Genomic DNA, 24,891 nt, shown 5'->3' on the forward strand with positions numbered 1-24,891 from the left:
GGCTAGAACTCTGCTCATCTACAGTCTCACAGCTGGGAACACAGCCAATAAAACTAAAAAAGAAAGATAAGAAGTTGAATAAATCTAAGAGGGCTACAGGAGACAGAGGTAAACAAGTAAAACAAGCCCTAAATAAAAGCAAAAACAATGAAAAATAAAGCTCTAGATAGGGAGCACAGCCTCGCAGCAACCTGCAACCACCATTGCTGAGGATTCCAAGCTGCAGTTGGTGGGGGGAGGGAGGAGAGGAGAGAAGTAGCATGTTGCCTCTAAGTCTGTCCGTGAACACCATATTGGGATTAAGTATCTGGGACCATTAGCACCAGGTGACTTTAAAGTAGGGTTGCCAGCTCCGTGTTAGGAAATACCTGGAGATTTTTGTGGCGGAGCCTGAGGAGCGCAGGGTTTGGGGGAAGGGAGGGACTCCAATGCCATAGAGTCCAATTGCCAGAGCGGCCATTGTCTCCAGGTGAACTGATCTCTATTGGCTGGAGATCAGTTGTAATAGGGAGAGATCTCCAGCCACCGCCTGGAAGCTGGCAACCCTACTTTAAAGAAGTGGCAAGAACAAGGCCTAGTGACACCCCTTCTCTATAGAAACGTTTCACTGTAAATTACTTATGGTTAAATAATTGGGACATCCTGATGGCGTATAAAGATTACAACTTTCACCTACCAGCCAAACAAAGCAAAATTATCTTGAGGGCAGGTGGCCTACCACTGGATTAAGTTGTCTGTAAAAGTTAACACTTAGCAGGGCAATCATAGCTTGATCCTGTCCCCTTCTGTTGGGAAAGAAGTCCTGCCATGTTTAATGGGGTTTATTCTCAAATACGCCTGATGGGACTTCCCGTCTCCATTTTCTAAAGTCAACTACGGTACATTAAGGACTAGCCTGAACTGTCCCTACAGGCCAAAATGACTGAACTAAGGCTATCGTACTTTTGGAAAATACAATAATGCTAGGAAAAGTTGAAGGCAGCAGGAAAGGACGGGTGGCCCCAGCATGAGACTGATTAACCCCATAAAGGAAGCCCTCAGCTTTGCAGGACCTGAGCAAGGCATGCAATGATAGGATGCCTCCAAGGACGTAGCCTCGTGGCTGCCATGAGTCGATGCGACTTGACAGCACTTAACACACACAGAGAGATGCTATTATCTATTATTGTCGTTATCTATTATTATTGTCATTTGTAAATGGGCATTTACTCACGACCTGAGTTCGATCCCAACGGAAGTTGGTTTCAGGTAGCCGGCTCAAGGTTGACTCAGCCTTCCATCCTTCCGAGGTCGGTGAAATGAGTACCCAGCTTGCTGGGGGTAAAGGGAAGATGACTGGGGAAGGCACTGGCAAACCACCCCGTAAACAAAGTCTGCCTAGAAAACGTGCTTGCACACGGGACCTTTACCTTAAATGGGCATTATGTCCGCACTTTTCCTCACATATGAACAAGTTCAGCTGTTGCTTGCAGGCAACCACATGCAACCACATTGGGCAGGAATACAAAAGGAATGAGAACTAACTGTAGGAGAACAAAACCTGATAGCTATTAGCACAAATTTATTAGCACATATTGAGAACACTTAACTCTGCTCTTCCAGCCTAGTGCACAATGAAACTGGCACATGAACCCATTAAAAACTATATTTCTCCCTTTGGCTGCAGTACTGTGAACAGGTCACCCTGCACCAAGCTAGTTGAGTACAGGTCGGCCTTGATTTTTAATCTTAGGGTAAAACATATCTTACCTTTCCCAGATCGTCTTCTGCCCCCAAATGGCCGATCTGCTCCAAAATCCTGCAAGACTCCACCAGAAAAAGAAAGAAGACCTTCCAGTGCCCCCCATGGCCTTCCCTGCTCCCAGTCCTGGATATACAAACTTGTCTTTCCACCAAGCTGTGCAGCTCCCACGAGCAAGAAGCCCCCCCATCTCATCCCACCAGAATATACAATACAAAGGGAAACTGCCGTCTAGCCACCTTGCTCAGCGGTGTATCTGATATCCAGATATGCTGATAGCCCTAGCTAAGAGTATTTCTCCCCAAATAATACACTTCTGCGTTTTTTGCCTGCGTTTTCCAGATTCTGGCTAAAACAGCATCCAGAAAAATACAGGCAAAATGCACGGAAATGCATGGGGAGAGCAAGGCGACCTCTGATGGTTGGAAAAGGCATGCATAATCAAAAGGAAGCCCCCCAAAATAGTCGGAAATAGCCCTGCATAAGTGGCCCAACATAATTAATTCCAGCATAAGCCTTTGTGCATCAGAGCGCACTTCATCAGATGCATAGGGCTGTAAATGTGTCAGAGTCCATTTTATATACGCAACAGGAGGTGGGGGGGGGAATGTTGCCAAGAGGTGCTGTTTCGAAGCAAAAGTCCATCCAAAGTGCAATCAGTTCACTCAGCATTGTTTCAAAATACCAGTCTCTCAAGTACTTTCCTTCCCATGTGTTCAGGTGATGAAAATGCCATAGGATGACCTTGTTACAGTAGTCCTTATTTTTAATTACCCAGATTAGATTACTGTGTAATGAGCTACCTTTGCAGCTGCCTTTAAAAAGTATTTGGAAACTCCAGGTTTATAAAGCAGCAGCCAAGTGAGCCACAGTGAACGTAGTTCCCCGTGAGAAGTTCTACACTGGTTACCAGTATCCTTGCAGGTACTAGTTTTCACCTATAAAGCCCTGCACACCTTAAAAAAGGTAAAGGTCCCCTTTGCAAGCACCGGGTCATTCCTGACCCATGGGGTGACGTCAGATCCCAACATTTACTAGGCAGACTTTGTTTATGGAGTGGTTTGCCAGTGCCTTCCCCAGTCATCTTCCCTTTACCTCCAGGCAGCTGGGTACTCATTTTACCGACCTCAGAAGGATAGAAGACTGAGTCAACCTTGAGCCGGCTACTTGAAACCAACTTCCGTTGGGATCAAACTCAGGTTGTGAGCAGAGCTTGGACTGCAGTACTGCAGCTTACCACTCTGTGCCACGGGGCTCTTTCTGCACACTTTAGGATCGGGTTATCTGGAGCCTTTTTCTCAGAGGTAGACCTAGTGACCTTTCCCCATGCAAACCTGCCCATTCATCTAAGTCCTCATGAGGCACCCTAATTTGATTATTTCTCCCTTCATAAAAGGCAGCCAAGGATAGGATCATTTCTATAGTTTATAGTCAAGCCCTCTGAGCCGCAGTATTATGCAAAAGAGCACAGAAGTTGATGTAGACCCACTAGAGATCTAGAAAGTAGCAGTGTGTCATCAGCATACAGTAGGATTGGTATAGGAGTTTGTGCCAGTAAAGGGGGATGGAACTGTTAGTTATTTAGTCTGGAAACCATGTTGTTAATATAAAGATAAAACTGTGTGGGGGCCAGCAGACATCCCTGTCTTACTCCCCTCTGTATAGAGAAGGAATTGGACAGATGCCCTTCAGAGGTACAGCAAAGCTGGGCAACCGAGGATTCATAAAGTTTTTGTATTAACCACAAGAGTCTCCGGTCGATTGTGGTCCTCCTTAATTTTTCCCATAGGGAAATTTCTCCTAGGGACTGAGTCAAAGGTTGTTTGCAGATCGACAAAGGCCACATATAGGCACCCTTTTGTAACAGCCGTATATTTCTTGGCGAGATGGTATAGCAACATGCAGTGATCGATGGTTGATCGTCCTTTAATGAAGCCTGCGTGCTCTGGACCAGTAATGTTCTCTGTGGATATCCAATCGAGTAAGCGATGCAACAGGACAGAAGCATAAATTTTCCCCAGCACAGATATTAACCCAGGAGGCCAGTAATTACATGGATCGTTTTTGTCCCCTTTCTTATGGATAGGGACAATTATTGCCCTTTGCCATATATTAGGGATTTGGCCTGGATACGATAATTTCAATAGGGGCTCCTTGTCTGTGGGGTGCCATCTCCGGAGAGGTCTGTTTGGTGCTGGCACACATGTTTTAGGGGCAAGATGAAAGTGTGTTCTGTTTTCTTGGGCATTTTCTGGGATAACAGTAAGGCCTGAGGCATAGCGAAAGCAGGGCCCGCAGAATGAGTGCTGCTGGCAGGTGGTGGGCAGTGCTGGAGCAGGTCTCGGACGTGGGTCTGGGGATGGCCCAGGGGAGAAAGATCCCATTCCCTTTCAGCGTTGAAGGCAGAGGCGCAACTTGATTGGCTTCTTCTTGGGTATAATGCCAGTCGCCTCTGGCCTTGAGCTTTTTAGAGCTATTGTTGCACCTTCTGGGCAGCAGGTGGGGCACCCTCTTGGGATGTGCCCTGCTGCTGCTTATCCTGTTCTGGCAGCTAACCTATCTCAGTGCCCATCTCCCAGTGAGTAGGGGTCTTGGGGGGTTGTTGGGAGAGTCAAAGCTAAACCAGAAAGAAAAATGCCATTGGAGCAGTGGGCTCTGATCTGGAGAACCGGGTTTGATTCCCCACTCCTCCACATGAGCGGCGGAGGCTAATCTGGTGAACTGGATTTGTTTCCCCACTCCTACACACAAAGCCAGCTGGGTGGCCTTGGGCAAGTCACACTCTCTCAGCCTCACCGATCTCACAGGGTGTCTGTTGTGGGGAGGGGAAGGGAAGGTGATTGTAAGCCGGGTTGATTCTCCCTTAAGTGGCAGAGAAAGTCGGCATATAAAAACTAACTCTTCTTCTTCATTGGTTGGTCACCCTGTCAGTCCCTGGCACAACACATTCAGAGCTGTCCCACGCTTGCTATTCCTGTTCCTTTCATCCAGGAGAGAAGCAGTGCCTTCCACCTGTCACATATCTGGGGGCATTATGTTAGAGGGGGGGGTGAATCTTGAGGAGGCTTTGACCTTTTAAAAGACCCTTTTTTTTAAAAGTAAGCACCGGTAGGATGGGTAGACTTTGCATGATACAACATAGTTTTCTGTCCCCCCTCTTCTTTGGTGTTTTATTTGTTTTTGATAGTTTGCTTTCCGAAGAGGTTGAATAGCTCATCATTTTGTTTCCACCGATGCCTTGGCTATGATCCTCTGGGAAGCTCATAAGAAGGGCTAAATAGCTGTCCCCTATTATTTGCTTCTAGGACTCGTAATCCTTAGGTATATTGCTTGTGAGCATGGAGGTTCCACTGAACTATTAGGCTAAGCTTTGGGTAGGCCCATTCTCTGCAGATTGACCTAAAAGCCATCTAAGCCACTAGAACAGACGGAGGGCCCAGCTTTCGGCATTCATTACTGGCCGGCTAGATGCCGCTGGGAAGCCTGTCAGCAAAGGAATGTAGGGGGCAGCCCTCCCTTCTGTGATGCTTGTTTCCATGTACTCCAAAAAAATCTGGTGTTCAGCAGTATATTGCGTCTGAACAGTAAGCTGCTTCTTTAGCTTCCAGGGCTATGTTTGGTTTGTTGTGAACTCAAGAGCCCCTCCCCCAATATAATATGCCATGCTTAACTGCACATGAAAGCAGTAAACACCTTCTACCATCTCTCAGACTGTGGCTGCTTACATCTTAGCCTCCATGTACCCGCACATCTTTCTGACTTCGGCGTCTCCTCATGTTGGTGGACACACTCCCATCTGCCTCTAGTCTTGTGTTCCTCTGCATGGATCTGAAAGATCAAGGGAAAGGAAGGTATAGAAGCTAAGCTGTAAGCAAGAAAAACATAAAAGATGGTAGACTCTATTTGATGCTTACACAATATGGAAATAAAAATGGGGAGGGGCAAAATTTACAATTTCCCTACTTTTTGGAACAGGTCATTTTGTGTGCAACTTATCTTAAAAATGAAGGTTATCTGATTTACTCAGTCTTTTGAATCTCCTTTCTTTAAAGGTAGCTTTTGAGCCTCTTTTTCTTTCTTTTTTTCCTGTTTTCTTCCTTGTCAGTCCTTGGGCGAATGAAGGCAGTCTGCATATATGACTGCAGATGAAGCTTAGGACTGCAGTCACACATTACAAAGTCCTTGTGACCACTCTCATTGCACGTAAGTTTCTCAGTGGAGCAAATAGTGATTCTCTTCACTGTTTCGGGTTGGGAAAAGGTGCTGTGGAAAATGCTGAAGCTGATTCTCCCTGCTGGCCAGGCTCCCAGTCTGAATTGGGCCTCCATGTACGTTGACATCATGGAACTTCCTGTATACTTGTGGAAGCCATGAGGACTTTGCAATGTGTGGATGGGCCCTAAAGGTCTTATTGATCCGTGCTTCTGTAACCCCTATAGCAGGGCTCCCCAACCTTTTTGAGCCTGTAGGCATTTTGGAATTCTGACAGAGGGCAGTGGGCTCAACCACAGAATGGCTGCCACAGGAGGTGGAGCCAAGGACAAAATATCAGGGAATGAAGTTATGCATAGGGTTGCCAGGTCCCTCTTCGCCACCGGTGGGAGGTTTTTGGGGCGGAGCCTGAAGAGAGCAGGGTTTGAGGAGGGGAGGGACTTCAGTGCCATTTTCTCCAGGTGAACTGATCTCTGCCGGTTGGAGATCAGTTGTAATAGCAGGAGATCTCCAGCTAGTACCTGGACGTTGGCAACCCTAGTTACGCATAACTCTAATAGTAGATATAGCAGTAGCTGAGTTGCCGCCAGTAGCTGCCCCAGCTTGCTAAATGGCTAGAAGCAAAGGGGTGGTGGTGAAGTCATCAAGACTCTGTCGTCTCCCAGTTGAACCTGCTGCAGTGACACCCTCCTTCCTGAGGTCTCAGATGGAGCAGGGAGCAGCCTCCTCCTCCTCCTCCTCCTCCTCTCCTGCACGTCCTGTCCCTTGCATACAGGCCTGTGCACTCCCTCCTGGGCCAGGCCTCCCCCTAGCTCCCTGAAGAGGGTTGCGCATCTCGCACAAGCCCAGCGGTCACCTTCTTGTAAGGGAATATAAAGCTGGCAGCTGCCCTGATAGGGGCAGATCCTTCTGAAGCTTCCTGGCCTCGGCTTGAGCTGCTCAGCTCTTGCCAAGTCAGATGGATTCACATTCTAGCTGTATCTGAAGAAGTGAGCTGTGGCTCACGAAAGCTCATACCTTACCAATATTTTTGTTAGTCTTTGAGGTGCTACTGGACTCTTGCCCTTTTCTACTACTGCAGACAGACTAACACGGCTACCCACTGTGAACGTTTGATGTAGTTATGTTATTATTAACTTCCACCTGATTTATAAAAATACATTCAAATAGGGAAGATCTGATGAGTTCAATGGAAGTTCCAGTTAGGTGCCTTAAGCATTTTAGCTGTGGCAGCCCTATTGTGTTTAGTCAGAATCCTGCTGCATTTTTAGAATATCCCTCCACAATTTGCACAGGTGAAGTACTTTACTCAAGCCCACAGTCAGTGCTATACCATAAACATCAGAAACTCAAAAGCCCCCATCTGGTTCCGCCTACTTTCAGAAAATGCTTGGTGGGTGCTGGGAGAAGTGCTGGCAGACCCCATGGCACATGTTACTCTTGCTCTATGGCCGTGTTGGCGAACCTATGGCACGGGTGCCACTTCCGGCACGCGTAGCCCTTTCTGCCGGCACGCACGGTTCCTCCAAGCCACTGGTCTTTCCGGCTCTGCCCCACCCCGGATGGGGGAGGCTGTAGCCCAGGGGTGGGGAACCTCCGACATGATTGGCGGTGGCCCCCGGACTCTCCCACAGAAGCTGCCGCCATTGCCGCCGCTGGAGCGTGCGCGGCCAGCCAGGCGGGTGGGAGAGCGGGGAACAGAAGCCGAGCGCTCACACTCGGCATGGCCGGCGGCTTCTCCGGCGCCCTCTGGGCCTGTGCGGGCGGAGGGGCATGGCTGGTCGGTGGGTGCGAAGGAGGCGCCCTCTGCCCCACCCTGCTCGCCTCTCACAAGCCTGCTGCCGCGCCCCACCGAGTGGCAAATCCAAGGCAAAACCTCCCATGCATAAATGGCCTCTTTCTTTTTCTGTCTCCCTCTGTCCTTTTCTTTCTCTCCCTTGCTCCATTTCTTTCTCCCTTTCTCTCTCTTTTTCTTTCTTTCTCTCCCTCCCTTCCTTCCCTTTCCCCCTCCCTTCCCTTCTTTCCTTCCTTCCTTCCTTCTTTCCCTCCAGCGGCTTCTCCGGCACCCTCTGAGTCTGTGCGGGCGGAGGGGCGTGCAGTCCTATTCCACCTTTGAAGTGCCCACAAGCTATCCTCCAAACACCTTTCCATTTGTCTTGATATGTAGAGAGAAAACACTAAGGAACTAGTTGCCAATCTCCAGGTACTAGCTGGAGATCTGCTATTACAGGTGATCTCCAACCAATAGAGATCAGTTCCCCTGGAAAAAATTGCCACTTTGGCAATTGGACTCTATGGCACTGAAGTCCTTCCCCAAACCCCGCCCTCCTCAGGCGCCACCCCAAAAACCTCCCACTCATGGCGAAGAGGAACTTGGCAACCCTAGCCTCTCCCTCTGGGCCCCCTCTGGGGGTGGTATTCAGGTTAAATTGCCGCATTGGCACTCGGCGATAAATAAGTGGGTTTTTGGTTGCAGTTTGGGCACTCGGTCTTTAAAAGGTTCGCCATCACTGCTCTATGGTAACATGGTCTGTGTGGGTCTGTGCTTGAAGACAGCCCAGAAGCTTCAACTAGTTCAGCATGTGGCTGCTCGTCACTCAGAAGCCTTCCCCTTCTCCTCTTCCTTTTTGTTTTGTATTGTAAGCTGCTTTGAGTCCCTATTGGGGAGGAAAGTGGGATATAAATAAATAACAGTAACCACCACTTTACCATATCATGCCACGTTTGAATGAATTCCCCTGCCTTTCTGATTGCTTCTGAGTTCAACGCATGTTTACCTTTTTTATGTTTACCTTTTTTAAAGCCTTTCATGGCCTGGGCCTAGGGTTGCCATGTCCCTCTTCTCCACCGGCAGGAGGTTTTGGGGGCAGAGCCTGAGGAGGGCGGGGCTTGGGGAGGGGAGGGACTTCATTGCCATAGAGTCCAATTGCCAAAGCGGACATTTTTCTCCAGGTGACCTGATCTCTGTTGACTGGAGGTCAGTTGTAATAGCAGGAGATCTTCAGCTAGTACCTGGAGGTTGGCAACCTTACCTGGGCCCTCTTATCTAAAGATTTCTTCCATATGATCCCTGTTCCCGCTGTACTCTTCCAATCAAAGCCTGTTGACTGGGCCTTCTTTGGGTGTCTTGTGCTTGGCTACTACCCCACCCCCATCCCGCCTTCTGAGCCGTAGCTCTGCTGCTGTGGAATGAGCTTCCCGTAGAAACTCATGACTGTGTTGCTGTAGGCTTTGAGATGGGCAGTAAAGCTACGCTGTTTTAGTGGGCAGTTTGGTGTACACAATGATGTGTTTCTTTGTAAATATGTAAATAGGAGTTGTCTTCTTGGTGTGTTTGCTGGTTTGTTTGCAGTTTTAATTGGATATGTTTTTATGATACCTTATTAGCTGCCTTTGACTCTTACTAGAATTATTTAAAGTAGGTAAAAATACTCAACCACCTTGGGGAGTTTTCCCTCTTCCTAACAAGTGCTATATATTTCTCAGCATCCAATAGTCCTTTGAAAGGGCATGGACATTTTTATATTCTCTGCTATGGGGAAATATCACCACTCCTTCTGTTAGCAAAACAGATGGTCCTGTGCCTATCAGCACAGCAAAATGGACCACTCTCAGATAGGGATTTGTGCAAACTTGGGTAAGCAGAAAAAATATTAGTTTATTAATTTAAAAAAATACCCTTCTGGTGGTTAAAAAATACTGAGCATAATTATTATCCTTTAGGAAGCATGGACTATTAAGGGCAATTAAAGGGGGAGAAAAGAAACGGAGAGGGGAGGGGACTTAGCTTGGTTTGGCATCCAAAAGCTTATGATATTGTGGAGAGACGGTGTGCTTCCCTCTACCTTAATTACTTCCCTCACCAGTACAGAATGCTGTTTGCTTTTAGGGCTCTGACCATGTCCAAGCTAAAAGTGTTAAAGTAGCGGGATTAATTAGAATGGAAGGAAAAGCATTTCCATTATGTCCTAATTAAGAGAGCCAGCAACGTGCAGTGGTTAAGACCAGTGGTTTGGAGCAGTGGACTCTAATCTGGAGAACCAGGTTTGATTCCCCACTCTTCCACATGAACGGCGGACGCTAATCTGGTGAACCAGGTTGGTTTCCCCATTCCTCCACATGAAGCCATCTGGGTGACTTTGGGCTAGTCACAGCTCTCTTCGAGCTCTCTCAGCCCCACCTACCTCACAGGGTGTCTGTTGTGGGGAGGGGAAGGGAACGTAATTGTAAGCCAGTTTGATTCTTCCTTAAGTGGTAGAGAAAGTCAGCATATAAAAACCAACTCTTCTTCTTCTTCTTTTTCTTCTTCATTATACCCATTAAGAAACTGTAAGTTATAAAGGAGGTAGAGCTCCTAACAATTTGTGGTATCCTCGGCTCGAGGGTGAAATTGGAATTGGGGGATGCTGTTGAGGCTGACAGTTAGGTGAGCTGGAAGCAGCCCGTCTAGCTCCAGCGCTCCCGTGTTGGGTTGCTGCAATATTGAGACAAGTTTCTAACTGTTCAGACGTCCCATAATTCCTTGTAGCCCCCAGTTTGTAAGAAAGGGATTCCACCTTCATTCTGTTATCTGTAATACAAACAGATACTAACAGCAGCACCTATACAAATTGTACTGCATTTGAAGACACTATTACCACTCTATATACAAAGTCAGGCAGACGCTGGGGCATTTTTTAAGAACAGTAAGCACACTGGTAGCTCCTTATTGGTTGCTGGTTGCACTTCTGAATATAGGGGACCACGATCTATACTATGTTTCTGTCAATTGCTAGCCAATGGTTTAGCAGATTAGAGCAAAAATGTCAAATGTAGGCCCTTCTCATGACTACTCGGAACTTCTATACACAGTTCCAGAACTTGGTAAAGTGAAATCTTCTTTTGGAGACTTATTGTTATCTGAAGGGACAGCAGAATTAAAGTAACCTTGCTTTTCAGAGAATAAACATATATTGTAAAAATACAGTTCAACACATGTCTCTCCTGTCTTGTTTAGTGTGCAAAGTTTGGACATACTTCTGGATTTTCACAAGCTCCCCAACGTTCCTCTGGTAGAAGATCATTTGGACGGTCAAAGAGATTCAGCATTACTCGTTCACTTGATGATCTTGAGGTAATATTTATGACTCTAAACTTTCAGTGTTTCTAATGAAAACAGACTTCAAATGATGCAAATGAACAGGTATTAAAAAGTCCATTCATTTTGATGCTTGATCTGTAGATTCAAGGAAAGCCAGAATATATTTTCTTGATTAAATGTAAAGTAAATGTATTATTTTACACTGAATGCATTAATTAATATCATGTTCTAATAAGCTACGGATCTGTGAGGTTGCAGGGTGGGGGGGGGAGGAAATCCCACCCCTATGTTATCTGGCACTGATTTTCTCCGCTTCTTGACAGTTTCTGGGGTTGCCAGGTCCCCCTTGGCCACCAACGGGGCATTGGGGGTGGGGTAAGGTTGCCAGATCCAGATTGGGAAACTCCTGGAGATTTGGAGATGGAGCCTGGAGAGGACAGGGACCTCAGTGGGGTACAATGCCACAAAGCCCACCCTCCAAGGCATCCATTTTCTCCAGGGGAACTGATCTCCATTGTCTAGCGATTAGCTTCTTTCTTCCACCTTGTTTTCCTCTCTCTCTTTCTCTCCACCAGCATGTTCTCTGCTTTCTTCTCATACACTGTATTATTCATTCTTTTCTCTTTATCTCTTTTCCCAGGCCTTTCTCTCCTTTCTTCCACCTCCCCACTTACCACTTTGTCTCCTGCTCCCAGCCGCTTCTTAGACTGCCTAAGCAATCACAAAGTCCACATTTTCTGGGTTTTTTTTGGGGGGGGCTGAGGGTGGGGGTTAACCAACACCTCTTAAAAACGTTTCTGCAAACCTGGGGTAGAAAAATCCTTCCTGTCTGTATATAGCCCCATTGTGTGGATTATTTGTTCCACGTTCTGGGGCCATGTTCAGAATTAGATGTATATAGATATATGTGATGCAGTTTCTGTTGCACCGGACTACTATGGAATTTTTGTTACAATATTTTCTGGGCATTCAGTTTGAAGTCCCTGAGACATGTGGTATAAGAGGCTATTTTGTGAGTCCTTTCATTAAACATTTCTAGCCCTCATGGCAGCAAGATGTCTACTATACGATGGAGGAAAAATCTCTGTTTAGTTTCCACATATGAGGAGGCTGAGTAGATATTGTTCCATAAAATGACTCTTTTGACATTGGAGTTTGAATTCTACATGGCATGACAAAGTGGCCTCAGCACTTGTAACCTGGTGAATTGGAGTAAATGGGTGTGGTACTGAAATTGATGAGAATCCTGTTCTACCAGGAAAAAGAATCCTGTAAACTTCTGATGCTTACTCAAAGGGGCAAGGAACTGAGAAGTAGGAAAGAACAAATAGCATAATAGGCTTGCGTATGATTGTAATCTTGAAAGAACATGCTTCTACAAGTTGAAACCAGAGAAAATTGCAACAGGCTTGTAAGACTGCTCAATCTTAGAGCTAGTTAGAGTTTGAAAATGAGGACTTCAGAAGCCTTTTGATGAGCATTTTATGTAGTAGAAGATTCACCACCAGTATGTTATCTCACAGGTGGCTCATTGTTATGCAGAACTATCTCAGCAACAATTTAAAGGCTGCATGTGTAGCTTTTTGTTTGGATGGGTAGATGTATAAACTGGAGATTAATCTGGGTGGGACTCCATTGGGAAGAAAGAAGACACCTCGACTGACTGCATTTGTTTTGCTGGAATGAAGAAGTAAATATGTGTTTGGCAGCAACTTGATAGCTCGCTCGTTTACTTAAAATGAGAGAGAAGTCCCTGAGGGACTGTTTATTCATGGATAAAACTTACAATGTTAGTCAAGTATCTGTAAGTATGTTTCATTTTTTAAGTGTATGGAAATTAGAAAGGTGGTTTAAGGAGCTTTCTTTAGTTTTAGTGTTTATAGTTCCAGCAAAAATCTGTAACTTGTATCTCAAGAATTAGGTCTTAATATGCTTATTTATTAGTATAAATAACATACAATGTTGAGCTGGAAAGGAGTTTCCAATAAGATTTTATGCTATTTATACTGTGCCTTTGTACTGTGATTTGCTGATAGTAATTTTAAATGTACAAAGATACTAAAAATGTCTTGAATTAATATGGTTTGTTTATATGCTGGCTGCTTTTTATGGCTCTTACTGGGTTTAAGATTTATTGTTTGCGTTTGTTTATTTACTTTGTATTAATAGAATATATGTTTTATAAAAATGACTCAGCAATGAACTACTGAAGTTTGCAAAATGAAGCAAAGAAGGGTGTGGTAATAAAGAAAACCAGAGACACCAGATGCGTTATCAAAGAGTAATACATGCCAAAGAGACAAAAACCAGTTCAGTAATAAATATGTTCATTTCCAACTAGCTCCTGATGGTCAGCTCTTAAGAAGTGTGTATGGTTTCTTCATGATTTTGGCTGCTTCTTGTTGGTAAAAGTGTCTCTGTGTTTGTAATTAACACCCAAAAAATAAGCTTCTATATTTTGTATGAGTACAAGAAGGCACTTGGCAACAGCACCAACAACCATCTTACGCATGCTTAATATCAATGCAGAGGCAAGGGAAATGATCCTTGAGGCAGCACAGTTCTCTTCATTTTGGAAAACCAGGCATATAGACAGCAAGATCGGAGCCGTGGTTCCGGCCTGATTCCCTTCTGCAGTTTGGCATGCCAAAGGAACAGCACAGGATTGAGCATCTCTGCACCTGCACATTTAGCGCTGGCCACCCTGGTCTAGTATTATAACCTGGGGAGGCAACTTCTGTGGTTTAGGAAGTTTAGCATGTAATGGTCTGTGCATTTGATCAACCAATTGTTTATCTTTCTTTATGGTGTGTCTCTGTAAAGCATAAGAAAACACATTGCCGTGTTGACAGTATTTTGCAATCCTTTCCCACCATCTCGCTAAAAATGACCTGATAATATGTATAACGAGCAAGAATATCTCAGAGTTTTTTTTCCCATTGTAGGTGAGGTTGGATGGGGTGAACAGAGAATTCTGGATGCTTTCTCAGTTATGTGCTGAGAGCCCAGGTTCACATGCTGTTTCTGTTAGAGTGGATCCCTGATGAGTTGTGATGCCCGGGCAGATGCCTCAGCTGTTATGAAGTTTAAGCCAGTTCTGGTGACAAGATAACAGGCTGGCTGCCAAAAAGCACCTCCATATCCCCGGGATATTGTTGTTTGTCTGCCTGGCTGTTGGAGATCTTGAAGATCTGGGTGAGGGAGGAATAGCTGTTTTCTATGAGGCTGCTTCTGCTCTGCCGGCACGGGGTTTTAAAAAATTGCCCCAGAATAGTGGTGTCATTGTTTCCAGGGAAGAGGGAAGACTTGCTTTCATGGAGGTTTCATGCTGGCTTCCCCGCCCTCCCCCCATCCACCACAATTGTGTCTATTCAGTAATTGGGATCCAGTTAATAAAAAGACTCCCCACCTTTATTGATTTGGTGAAATTTGTATTGCCCCTCAAATATTGGGTTGTGCTTTTCTATAAATGTAGTGAAAAATAAATCAAGAAATCATTAGTTTATATCTAACAGGATTTTCCTCTGGTATTTCCCATCTACAGCTTGAACGAAACACTGTAGGGCAAGTTCTTACTTGCTGCATATCTTTGTAAATATAGAGTTATATACTAGCAACAATGAAAAACACAAATTATTACTTACTTGGTAGGCCATACTTTTTTTTCATTCATCCAGTATAAAAACCTGGGAATTCTGATTTATGAGAATATTGTACACAGGGCTCGGTGTACAAAAATCTTAAGTTTTCATCACTTCAATCTAAATGCTTCACGAAGAAAAGCTTCAGTAATTCTGCAGTTGGGGCTATTTTGCATAATTTATTCCGGGATGCAATGGTTTAAATCAAGGCAATTTAAATCATGGATTCAAATAAGATTTTAATCATCAAGAAAAGTAACTGATTTAAATCACTGCTTTAAATCAAATTTCTTACATATATCTTAATAAGCATGAATTAGTATCATCATCATCTGTATACTAACAGTGAAGTCAGCCAGGTCTGAGGATACTTAAATCTGGAGCTGTGACTGGTTTGCAGAAAAATGAGAAATCTAAAAAAAAACCAAAAAAAAAACAAAACATTGGAGGGTTTAAAAAAAACCCCAAAAGTTATAAAAGGGATGCCTGTAGCTTTAAGCAACGGATTCCCTCAGTGGCTGGCTGCTGCTAGGCAACCACATCAGTTTTGCCAGAATTCCAGGATTGGTTTCTGTCAGTAAAAGGCAGTATTGCAGGCTGGGTTTCTGGGAGTAAAAAAGCTGGGGAAGAGGGCAAGGTCCTTTCCAGGCCTATTTTGGCCTTTGAAGGAGGGCTCATTGGGACCAGGCTTGGCTAGGTTTGCCAGCTCTAGGTTGGAAAACTCCTGGAGATTTTGTGTGGAGTCTGGGGATGGCAGGGTTTGGGAAGGGGAAAGGCCTCAGGAGGACATATCTCTGCCCACTGGAATTCAGTTGTAATTCTGGCAGCTCTCCAGTTCCCACCTGGAAGTTGGCAACCCTAGGCCTGGCAGCAACCTTTGAGTGACTTGATACCACCTGGCTTACATGACTCAACTAGTCCTGGCTGCTTGCTACTGTTCAACAGTAGTCACTCTAGGGAACCCAGTGTGGTATAAGTTCCAATCCCCATCTTCTTGAGGAATCACTAGGTGATTTTAGGTTAAGGTAAAGGTCCCCTGTGCAAGCACCAGGTCATTCCTGACCCATGGGGTAACGTCACATCCCAAAGTTTTCTAGGCAGACTTTGTTTACGGGGTGGTTTGCCAGTGCCTTCCCCAGTCATCTTCCCTTTACCCCCAGCAAGCCGGGTACTCGTTTTACCGACCTCGGAAGGATGGCAGGCTGAGTCAACCTTGAGTCGGCTACCTGAAACCGACTTCCGTCGGGATCGAACTCAGGTCATGAGCAGAGCTTGGACTGCAGTACTGCAGCTTACCACTTTGCACCACAGGGCTCTTCCGATTTTAGTTTAGTCACATACTTCCTGCTTAAACCAACTCACAGGGTTGTTGTGGGGATAAAAAGGAGGAGAGAAGAATAATGTCAGCTTCTTTGGACCCCAGTGTGAAGAAAGGTGGGTTATGAATTAAGTAAATAAATAACAAACATAGCTGAAGATGGGGAGGGAGATGATAAAATGGAAAAGAGAATGATATAAGCTACATTGTAGAGAAAAGCAGGATATAAATGAAGTAAATAAATGAGATGGGGAGCAGGTAAAAGGTAGATTGGTGGGCAGGTGTGAAGGCGAGATGAAAATAGGGAAAGGCGAAGGTATGAGAATTGCTGGGATGAGGGAAAGATGGGGAGGGGATGTGGGAGAAAGTGAGGAGCCCCCTGCCAGTTCTTGCAGGTTTCCCCCAGTGAAGATGGGCCCAGCTCAGCTGGCTCCGGGCAACTGGGCCATCGTTTTCCAGGGAGAGGCTGCCCAGTGGCAGGATACTGGAGCAGATTTTAGAGATCAATCTGCGAGCACCTGAAGGACAACTTGGTGATCCGGAGAAATCAGCACGGATTTGTCCCCAACAGGTCCTGCCAGACCAACCTCATTTCCTTCTTTGATCGAGCTTACTGGATTGAGAGAATCCCGTCAATGTTGTTCACCTGGATTTCAGTGAAGTAAAGCTTTTGACAGGGTTCCCCATGATGTTCTGATGGGTAAATTAGAGGCCTGTGGACTGGACTCTACTATAGTTAGGTGGATAGGGAACAGGTTGGAGAACCGCACTCAAAGAGTAGTTGTCAATGGCATTTCATCTGAACGGAGAGTGGTGTCCAGTGGGGTGCCACAGGGTTCAGTTCTGGACCCGGTACTTTTCAATATTTTAATCAGTGATCTGGATGAGAGTGTGGAGGGACCACTCATTAAATTTGCAGATGATGCCAAATTGGGAGGAGCAGCGAACATACCAAAAGATAGAGATAGAATTCAGTGAGATCTGAACATACTGGAAAAGTAGACGGATATGGACAAGATGCAGTTCAACAACGAGAAGTGCAGAGTTCTACATCTTGGTAACAAAAATGAGGAACATGCAAACTGGACGTGGAGTACACTTCTGGGTATCAGTGTGTGTGAACAGGATCTTGGGCTACGTAAGTTAAATATGAGCAGACAGGCTGATGCAGCGACGAAAAAGGCTAATGCGTTCTTGGGATGTATCAACAGAGGTATAACATCCAAATCGCAAGATGTCATAGTTTCGCTGTACACTGCATTGGTCAGGCTGCACCTAGAGTATTGTGTGCACTTCTGGAGGCCTCACTTCAAAAAGGATGTGGACAGAATCAAGTGGGTGCAGAGGAGAGTGACGAGGATGATCAGGGACCTGGAGACCAAGCCCTATGAGGAAAGGCTGAGGGACTTGGGCATGTCTACTAGGGAGAAGAGGAGGTTGAGGGGGGACACGATTGCTCTCGTTAAGTTTTTGAAGGGCTGTCCCTTAGAGGAGGGCAGTGAGCTGTTTCTTTTGGCAGCAGAGGATAGGACTCGCAATAATGGGTTTAAATTGGAAAGTTACCGGCTGGATATTAGGGAAACATTTTTTATGGTAAGAGTTGTTCAACAGTGGAATCAACTACCTAGGGAGGTGAGCTCCCCCTTACTGACAGTCTTTAAGCAGAGGCTGGACAAGCACTTGTCAAGGATGCTCTATGCTGATCCTGCATTAAGCAGGGGGTTGGACTAGATGGCCTGTATGGCCCCTTCCAACTCTATGATTCATTAATCAATAAAACGTCTCAATAAACGTTTCAAACAGTGTGTTAGCCCTTCCACTCTCCTTTCTACTCACCAGCCAACTTACCTTTATCTGCTCTCCTGTCTTCAGCCCTTCCTTATCATAGAGTTGAAAGTGTAGCTTTTTAAAAAATAAATCCTCAGGCACCCGACTGTGCCTAAAGTGAACTAAAAAAAAATGGAGAGAAATTTGGAGAGCAGTTATGCAAGCTCTCTGAGCAGGGATTCCTCCAGAACAAGGGCTTTGCAGAAACACCAGCAACTTTGTGCAGTGTTTATTATAATTAAATGAGTTCTGTGAAGACTGTGGGACTGCAGTATTCAAATGAAGGTGGCAGCAACGGGAGAAAATTCCTTGCTTGGTCTTGCAGTCTCCCTCGCTCAACCCTGTGCAAGTTCTGTCCGGCTTCTCACGCTGCTTGTCCCAATTTGTATGTGCTTGTGGACATTTTTATAGGGACAGTAGAGGGTCTGAGCGGAGATGCAGTCCCCAGGCTGCAGGCTGCCGGAATGAAGTTTGCAAAAAATTAAAAAGGGAGGAAGGGGAGCTTGTTGCACATCCATGACATCATGAATTATGCGACGCTCCCCGGGGGAAAGTGCAGACAGGCAGTTGTCAATACATTGATGAATTTAGCCACGGTGCGGGGTGGGGGGGAAATCTGACTGCGCAGCCATTCGACCACGCTAATAATTTGGAGTAAATTGATGGTGCAGTAAGCCTGAAGGAAACAGGAAAAGGGAAGAGGCTATGGGGGCTTTCAGGAAAGGAAAGCCTGAGATGCCCCTTCAAGTCCTGTTAGGTCCCCCACTTTTGCATACTAATTAGTTGATATACGTGAATGAATGAATATGTTTATTGTATATAGCCATTGGCCATTCATTCATATAACATATGTTTGCAACTTAATTGAACCTACGTTCTGTCTAGGAGTTTAATCCCCAAATCTCTGGTCATGCAACCCACATGCCTTTTAACAGAGTTTATATCCGAAAGGGTCTCTGTTAGGTTATCTCTGTACACATATAAGGACATTCAGTTAGATCCGTTTCTCAAAGACTAAAGAGAGCAATCCTAAGCAAGTCTACTCAGGGGCTTACTACCAGAAAAGTGTTTTTAGGATTATCCTGTAAACTGAGCAGTAAATTCTATTAGATCCTGTCTTGCATGAGCAAGTTGGTGTTCAGAGAAGTAAAGCTTTTCTCTCTCCCTTTGCAGCCAGCTGTGTCCCCTGAAATTGTGCTCCTTTGTTCAGTGGACCCCCAAGGTCAGCATTGGGGGCAAAGTGGGGATCTACAATGGGAGAGAAGAACCAACAAAACGTTGACATCCCCCCCTTTTAACTTTGGATGAAGTACTTTTTGCTAGTGAAAACATGGTTAGAACCTAAGGCAGTGTTTCACTGTGTCATGGAAATGCCTGTATTCTTTGGTTGACGGAGTATAAATATTTGTAATTTGCACAATGATAAATACAACCCATGCCCTTTTGTGTCTCAGTTAAGTCAGGTTTCTTAGATGCAGTTGATCATGGATTCAGTGCTAAGCAAATTGTGGACACAGTGAAATTTATTTATTTATATGCTTTAAAAATCCGATTCATCCTCCCTGATCCATTCTAGTTTTGCTTGTTTTAGGAGGTAAGGGGCCTGAAGTCCCAACCACTGAAAATCTTCCACAGCCACCTCTCTAACTTCTGATATGTCATCAGGCATTGCTTATATTTCCGAGCATATCTTTTTTATTTTTTAAATAGAAGAAAACTAAGATTCTCAAGATGTAAAATTCTGCACCTATTGCCATGTTCGGTTTTCTGCACTGGTATGGAATGAAAGCATAACACAGCTGTAATCATAGTAATGTTTTTGTGTACACATGGTTAAGAATCTAATAAAGTATGTTATATGATTTATTAGAGAAAGGACTGGTTAAATACTAGATTGATATTTACCTAAACTGGCCCTTTTGTGTGAGATAATTGAGAGATAATCTGAATTCATAAAGAACATGGCTTTCTGCAGTGACCGGTTGCTATGGGTAACATAAAGGGAGTAAAATAGAACTTCATGTGCAGTGCTTCTAAACTTTACAGGCATTTTGTACTGGCAGTGAATAGTATGGGGTGGTTGATTTTCGCTCTTGGAAAGCTTGAGAAAATGCTCCTTCATCTAAAATAAAGATGAATTTAGGAAGGGTACTTCTGGCAAAAATAACTGCTTTCTCTTATGATGAACAGGTAAGTCATGTGATTTTTATTTCAGCTCACAAACAACATTCTTGCGTTAGAAATTAGGACCTGGAATTCTATATTCAAAGTTCAGGGTTTATGTTACGGTTAAGTAAAAGAAATTGTGTGGTATTTACAATGTCTTAGGTTGCTCCTCAAATTTCAATGTAAACTTGAAGTTTACAGGTTTTTGGGGATGAGGACTGAGTTGATAAGTCCTCGGCTTGTGGTGCCAACTGCTTATGTTTGCAATAGATTACACAAGTTCGTATTTTTGGGTGTGTGTGTGTGTGGGGGGGGAAGTAGCAAATTTCATTTTTAAGAGCTATGTTTTGTTTGACCTTGATGACTAGTTACTGTTTTCCAGTTTAACAATAAAATTCTCACTTCAGCTTTCTTCTGCTTTGCTGTGGTGTTTTGATGCAAGCAAATAAAGTAGAAGTGGAAATAAAACAATGTGAATGCCATTTTGAAGTAAGGAAATGTTACCAAATAATTGTGGAGCACCTAATTTGCTTCTTATGCCCATATTGTCTTCTCACAGTTTCTTTCTTATTTTGAAAAAAGAGCATGTTTTACCTCTTAAATAAGGAAGAGTTAAGAAATACTGACATACTCTCTTAAATAAGGAAGAGATAATTCCTTTAAGAGAATATGTTTTTAAAATTTCAAAACAAATTTAGTTTTCTATGGGACAGGAAATAAGGGTGAAAGTATTATGTAGAAAACAATATATCTTGAAAGGCACTGATTTCACAGTAATGGTATTTATGAATGACATCCCGTATTTACATGGTTAATGCTAATGTTAAAGTTTTCCAGCTGAGAATAATTGTAAAAGAGTTCTATGTCTCAGAATCATAGCTACTGTTTTCAACTTTCTAGGTTATGGATGAACAATTAAGATTATGATGCAGCTTCCATGTTCATTTGAATTTAAATTTTAACAATTCCAATGAAAATGTAATCTGCATAATAATTTCTGTTTTCTATCTGAAATCCAGAAAGTTGAAAACAGTGGCTAGGATGCCAAGCGAAGGGTCCCCACTTTAGCCTTTCAATCGTGGCTCCTCATACCTGACGGTGTGTGGCACAGGAGGGCTGTTTATTCCCAGTGTTGTCACGATGCTTTCAGCTAGGAGGAAGCTGGAAAACTCAACGTATAGTGCCTTCTCATAAATTACTGCTGTTACCCTTACAACAGCCACCTGAGTGATGCCGAAAGGTGGGATATAAATATTTTAAATCAAGTAAATAAATATCCCTTTCAGCTAGAACATTGTTGTTATCCGCATATGGATTTATTATTAGTAGACGTAGTTTTACAGATCAGATGCTGAAATCATGGCTTGCCCAAAGGCCACCAATAATAAATCCATTACAGATTTGAACTAGTCACTTTTTGATGCATGGGAAATGGCCAAACTTAGCCAGTGTATCAAGTGATCAGTTTCAAAAGTAACTTTTAAAAAAATCAGTGCAACTGGGGGGGGGGGGCTGCAAATCTGATCAGTGCTTCTTCTTTTTTAAAGATATTTTATTAACATTTTCAAAAGAAAAAATAACAAACAAACATATACATACACTTCCATTCGTACATTTTGCACTTATTTCAGGAATCAGTTTTTGAATTTCCAAAAAGCTTTTGACAAAGTCCCCCAACAAAGAGTGCTAAGCAAACTTCATAGTCACGGGATAAGAGGACAAGTCTTCTTATGGATTGAGAGCTGGCTGAAAAATAGGAAGCAGAGAGTAGGAATCAATGGTCAGTTCTCACAATGGCGGGATGTGAGCAGTGGGGTGCCTCAGGGATCTGTGTTGGGACTGGAGCTTTTCAACCTGTTCATCAATGACCTGGAGTTGGGGTTAAACAGTGAAGTAGCCGAGTTTGCAGATGACACCAAATTATTTAGGGTGGTTAAAACAAAATCGGACTGTGAAGAGCTCCAGAAGGATCTCTGCATACTGGAAGAATGGGCATTAAAATGGCAAATGAGATTCAATGTGAGTAAGTGTAAAGTGATGCATATTGGGACAAAAAATCCCAATTTCACATATACACTGTTGGGATCTGTGCTGGCAGCAACAGACCAAGAAAGGGATCTTGGGGTGGTAGTGGATAGCTCAATGAAGATGTCAACCCAGTGTGCGGCTGCTGTAAAAAAGGCAAATTCCATGCTGGCCATAATTAGACGAGGAATTGAGAATAAAACTGCTGATATCATACTGCCCTTGTACAAATCTATGGTGAGACCACACTTGGAATACTGTGTACAGTTCTGGTCACCACACCTAAAAAAGGATATTACAGAGCTTGAGGAGGTGCAGAAAAGAGCAACCAAAATGATTAGGGGACTAGAGCAACTGTCATATGGGAAGCAGTTAAGACACTTAGGGCTGTTTAGCTTGGAAAGAAGGCGGCTGAGGGGAGACATGATAGAGGTCTATAAAATTATGCATTGTTTGGAGAGAGTGGACAGGGAGAAGTGTTTCTCCCTCTCCCATAATACTAGAACATGGGGTCATCTGCTAAAGCTGGAGGGTGAGAGATTCAAAACAGATAAAAGGAAGTATTCACACAACGCATAGTTAAATTGTGGAACTCCCTGCCCCAGGATGTGGTGATGGCTGCCAGCTTGGAGGGCTTTAAGAGGGGAGTGGACATATTCATGGAGGAAAGGGGTATTCATGGCTGTTAGTTAGAATGGATACTAGTCATGCTACATACCTATTCTCTCTAGTATCAGAGGAGCATGCCTATTATTTTGGGTGCGGTGGAACACAGGCAGGATGGTGCTGCTGCAGTCGTCTTGTTTGTGGCTTCCTAGAGGCACCTGGTTGGCCACTGTGTGAACAGACTGCTGGACTTGATGGGCCTTGGTCTGATCCAGCAGGGCCTTTCTTATGTTCATTTGAAGGGACATGCCTGCAGCAGCCCTCAAGGATTGCTGATGGCAAAAACCATGCAATGTGCTGATGGGAAAGCTACAATAAAGGATTAATTCTGGTGTTAGTGAATTTGGGAGGATGCGAATCACTTTTTTTAGAAAGAGTATCAGATAAAGATTAAACAGGAAAGGCTGACACTGAATAGGTTGATACTTGCACACAATTTATGCGGGAGACATATACAGCTCAGCGTAAAAACCTAAGACAATACCACCAGATGTTGGTGTAATTGGTAATATATACCTTTTACATGCCTGATCTGTTGTATATTGCCTGTACATGTAAATATATTTGTAATGTGTGTGCATGTTTTCGTATCATTTAAATAGACCACTGAGGAAGGCCATATAGGCCAAAACGCGTTTGGCTTGTGGTGACAGACATCAATCTTAAGAAATGTCATTGTGCTATTTTAACGGTTTTTAAATAATTTTAATTCTTATATAGCACTTCTAATAAATTATATAGTTTCTTTATATATACCGTATATACTCGAGTATAAGCCGAGTTTTTTAGCCATAATTTTGGCTTAAAAAACTCACCTCGGCTTATACTCGGGTCAATATGGTAATTCACCTCCCGTGCCCTCTCTCAGAGCGCTCCCGCCGGCCAGCTGATGGGCGGGCTGTCCCGCCTTCTCCCCCCCAGCCCACCTGATCGCGCCTTTTGCACGGCAGCGGTGGCAGCTTCATACCCGATCGCGCCTTCTGCGCGGCGGCGGTGGCGGCTTCTCCCACCCCACCCGATCGCGCCTTCTGCGCGGCAGCGGTTTCTTCCCCACCCCACCCGATCATGCCTTTTGCGCGATCGCGCCTTCTGCACGGTGGCGGTTTCTTCCCCCCCCACCTGGGCCGGTCCTCCCGCTTGCCAGCTGACCCTACGGGGCCTCCTACGCGCAGGGAGGGGGCCGCCGCCTGCCTGTGCACCTGTAACCCGATCAGGTAAGCCTGCGGGGGGGGGGTGCATTTCCCTCTTGGCTTATACGTGGGTGCCTAATTTTTCCCCATTTTTGGGGTGAAATTAGGCACCTCGGCTTATACTCGGGTCGGCTTATACCCGAGTATATACGGTATATAATCTGACACTCTAGCCACTGTGCCACACTGAATGCAACCAGAATTTGATTTTACGTTCATTTGAGTCAGTGAGAATATTTTCGTCGGACCAAGTCCAGCAATAAGTGCATTAAATGTGTCAAATACTTAGGACACTATAAGAATTGCCTCCTGTTTTTCTGACTATTTGTCGTTTATGGATGATGGTTTTCATGCTTCAGTGTGAAGACTAACCATTTGCTTCTTAGCCAGCTATGCTCACTATTGATGGGGGCTTATGTGTAACTCATGTTTTTCTCTTTCTCTCTTTGCAGTCTGCAGCTGTGTCTGATGGAGGTAAGCTCAAGCTTTCTGGGGGAATGCATTAATGTGTGAAAACAACTGAAGTTCCTTAATTAGCTGCTGTGGCAATGGATGACAGATTTAGCAACAAAGTGGCAATGCTTGTTTGTTTGGTAATCTTGTAGGCTGCCTAAAAATCCAAGGGGTTTTATGTTCCGAGAACTGGTGTTTGAGGGGCCATTGGTTTTGTCATGGTTTTGAGACTGTAGATGAGATAGAATTGTCCATCTTTGGTGTAGCATGATCAAGAATGCTGGATGGGTCAAGGTGCCAATGGAAATCTGCTCTAGTGGGCTGTTAGTTGAACACGACTGTCCTCTACTGCTCCTTTATTTAAGCTTCCATGACCCTCAGATTTCAAGGCCAAAGAGTCATGAGGGTGGGCCGATAGTTCAGAAGTTGGGCTTAGGATGGGCATTGGCAAACAGAGTATGGTAGCAGACTTGTTTAAAAGACTGTGCCAGGCTGATGCCAGCCTTTGCTGCTGACACAGCGTCTGCAAATGCTGTTTGTGTGAGCCCTTGGCCCGAAGAATCCCCAAAAGC

General features: G+C 44.5%; 1 protein-coding gene across 1 annotated transcript in view; it reads left to right on the forward strand.

Annotated features, from left to right (window-relative positions):
- Nucleotides 1-24,372, forward strand: part of LOC130482710 (regulator of G-protein signaling 12-like) — a 42,886-nt gene extending 18,514 nt beyond the window's left edge. The window contains exons 2-3 of the mRNA XM_056855533.1: nt 10,950-11,066; nt 24,319-24,372. Coding sequence (XP_056711511.1) covers nt 10,950-11,066; nt 24,319-24,372 — 171 coding nt within the window. The remainder of the gene's footprint in view (nt 1-10,949; nt 11,067-24,318) is intronic.
- Nucleotides 24,373-24,891: the final 519 nt, after the last annotated feature.

Source organism: Euleptes europaea, chromosome 9, assembly GCF_029931775.1.
Source record: "Euleptes europaea isolate rEulEur1 chromosome 9, rEulEur1.hap1, whole genome shotgun sequence".
In the NCBI taxonomy this organism is placed as follows: Eukaryota; Metazoa; Chordata; class Lepidosauria; order Squamata; family Sphaerodactylidae; genus Euleptes; species Euleptes europaea.